The sequence below is a fragment of the Pteropus alecto genome, unplaced genomic scaffold, assembly GCF_000325575.1.
Source record: "Pteropus alecto unplaced genomic scaffold, ASM32557v1 scaffold80, whole genome shotgun sequence".
NCBI classification, from domain to species: domain Eukaryota; kingdom Metazoa; phylum Chordata; class Mammalia; order Chiroptera; family Pteropodidae; genus Pteropus; species Pteropus alecto.
Window position 1 is genome coordinate 3,480,049 of NW_006430460.1, and position 1,155 is coordinate 3,481,203.

A 1,155-nucleotide genomic window follows, 5' to 3' on the forward strand; every position below is an offset into this window, starting at 1 on the left:
AGAGGGCTCACGAAAGCGGTTTGTGCTGAGGGGATCACGGGAGGTGGCGGGGGAGGGGGAGGTCCTGAGGGGCTGTAATACTCCATGATCTGGGCTGGGAGCATCCTGAAGAGAGAGGAAACACACAGTCACCGAGGCAGCAACACGGGAGGTTCTGACGCGCCTGAGAGACAGGCCTCCCCCAAACACCACATGCACAGGCATCCGACCTGACACACTGCGGGAAGCTTCCCACAGGTCTACGTCGCCCACGTGAAAGGCGACCACCCAGAAAGTGACTTTCTGTCTGTGACTAGGGGCACGAACGCGGCCTTTCTCCTGGGTGGGTCACAAACGAGGGTTCTGCGGCTGGATTTGGAAAATGCCGTGTGTCACATGCCACCCCCTGGGACGTCCCGAGCCCGCAATACACGCTATAGAAAATCAGAGCTCTGAGAGGTCTGACAGCCAAGCAATGTGCTGGATTCTGTTTGGCCGAGCGTTTTCCAGAGCAGCTGGACCCCAGACCCCAATTCTGCCCGACACTCAGAGCTCGGAACAGGCTCTAGGGACCCCGAGCTAACGGGAGCCCACGGATGGGAACACCCTGGCCGGGTGGCCAGGTTGGACACCTGACAGCCGGGGGACACTCGTTTGGAAAGTGACACACACTGGACTGAAGAAAGCACATGTTAATGGGGCCACATATTCGCTCTTCTGGGCACTGACTCTGAGGGGGCTGACTCCGTAAAGACTGGGGTCGGCCCCCCACAATGAGAGCTAAGACAAAGGTGGGCGCTTAAACCCCCAAACGCGTGGACGTGAGGGTCTTCCGTAGGCGGTGTCTGAGTTTTACCCACGTGACCACAGCCAAGAGGACACAGCGAGATGGCAGAGTGACACCCGAGGGTTCGGGACAGGCTCACAACACGAGTGTCCTCCCCGTCATCGACACCTGGCCGAACGGGTCAAACGTCCGAGGGACTGGGGACACGTGAACACAGACACCGCCTGTGCCGGAAAGGGGGTCGGGCGTCGCTGCATTTTCTCATGCGGGTTTTGTCACAGCGGAGTCTCTGTGTCACTCCGGGCCGCGACCCGGCCTCTCGATTGGAACGTTCCCCTGCCGCACACGCAGCAAGATTCCGCCGCACGGGGAGCCGGGCTTACCCGTAG

The 1,155-nt window shown here is 60.3% G+C and overlaps 1 protein-coding gene across 1 annotated transcript in view; it reads right to left on the reverse strand.

Moving 5' to 3' along the window:
- WASF3 (WAS protein family member 3) overlaps nucleotides 1–1,155 on the reverse strand; it is a 52,837-nt gene that overhangs the window by 5,485 nt on the left and 46,197 nt on the right. Inside the window, exon 8 of the mRNA XM_025047096.1 lies at nucleotides 12–105. Within this exon, the coding sequence (XP_024902864.1) occupies nucleotides 12–105 (94 nt within the window). The remainder of the gene's footprint in view (nucleotides 1–11; nucleotides 106–1,155) is intronic.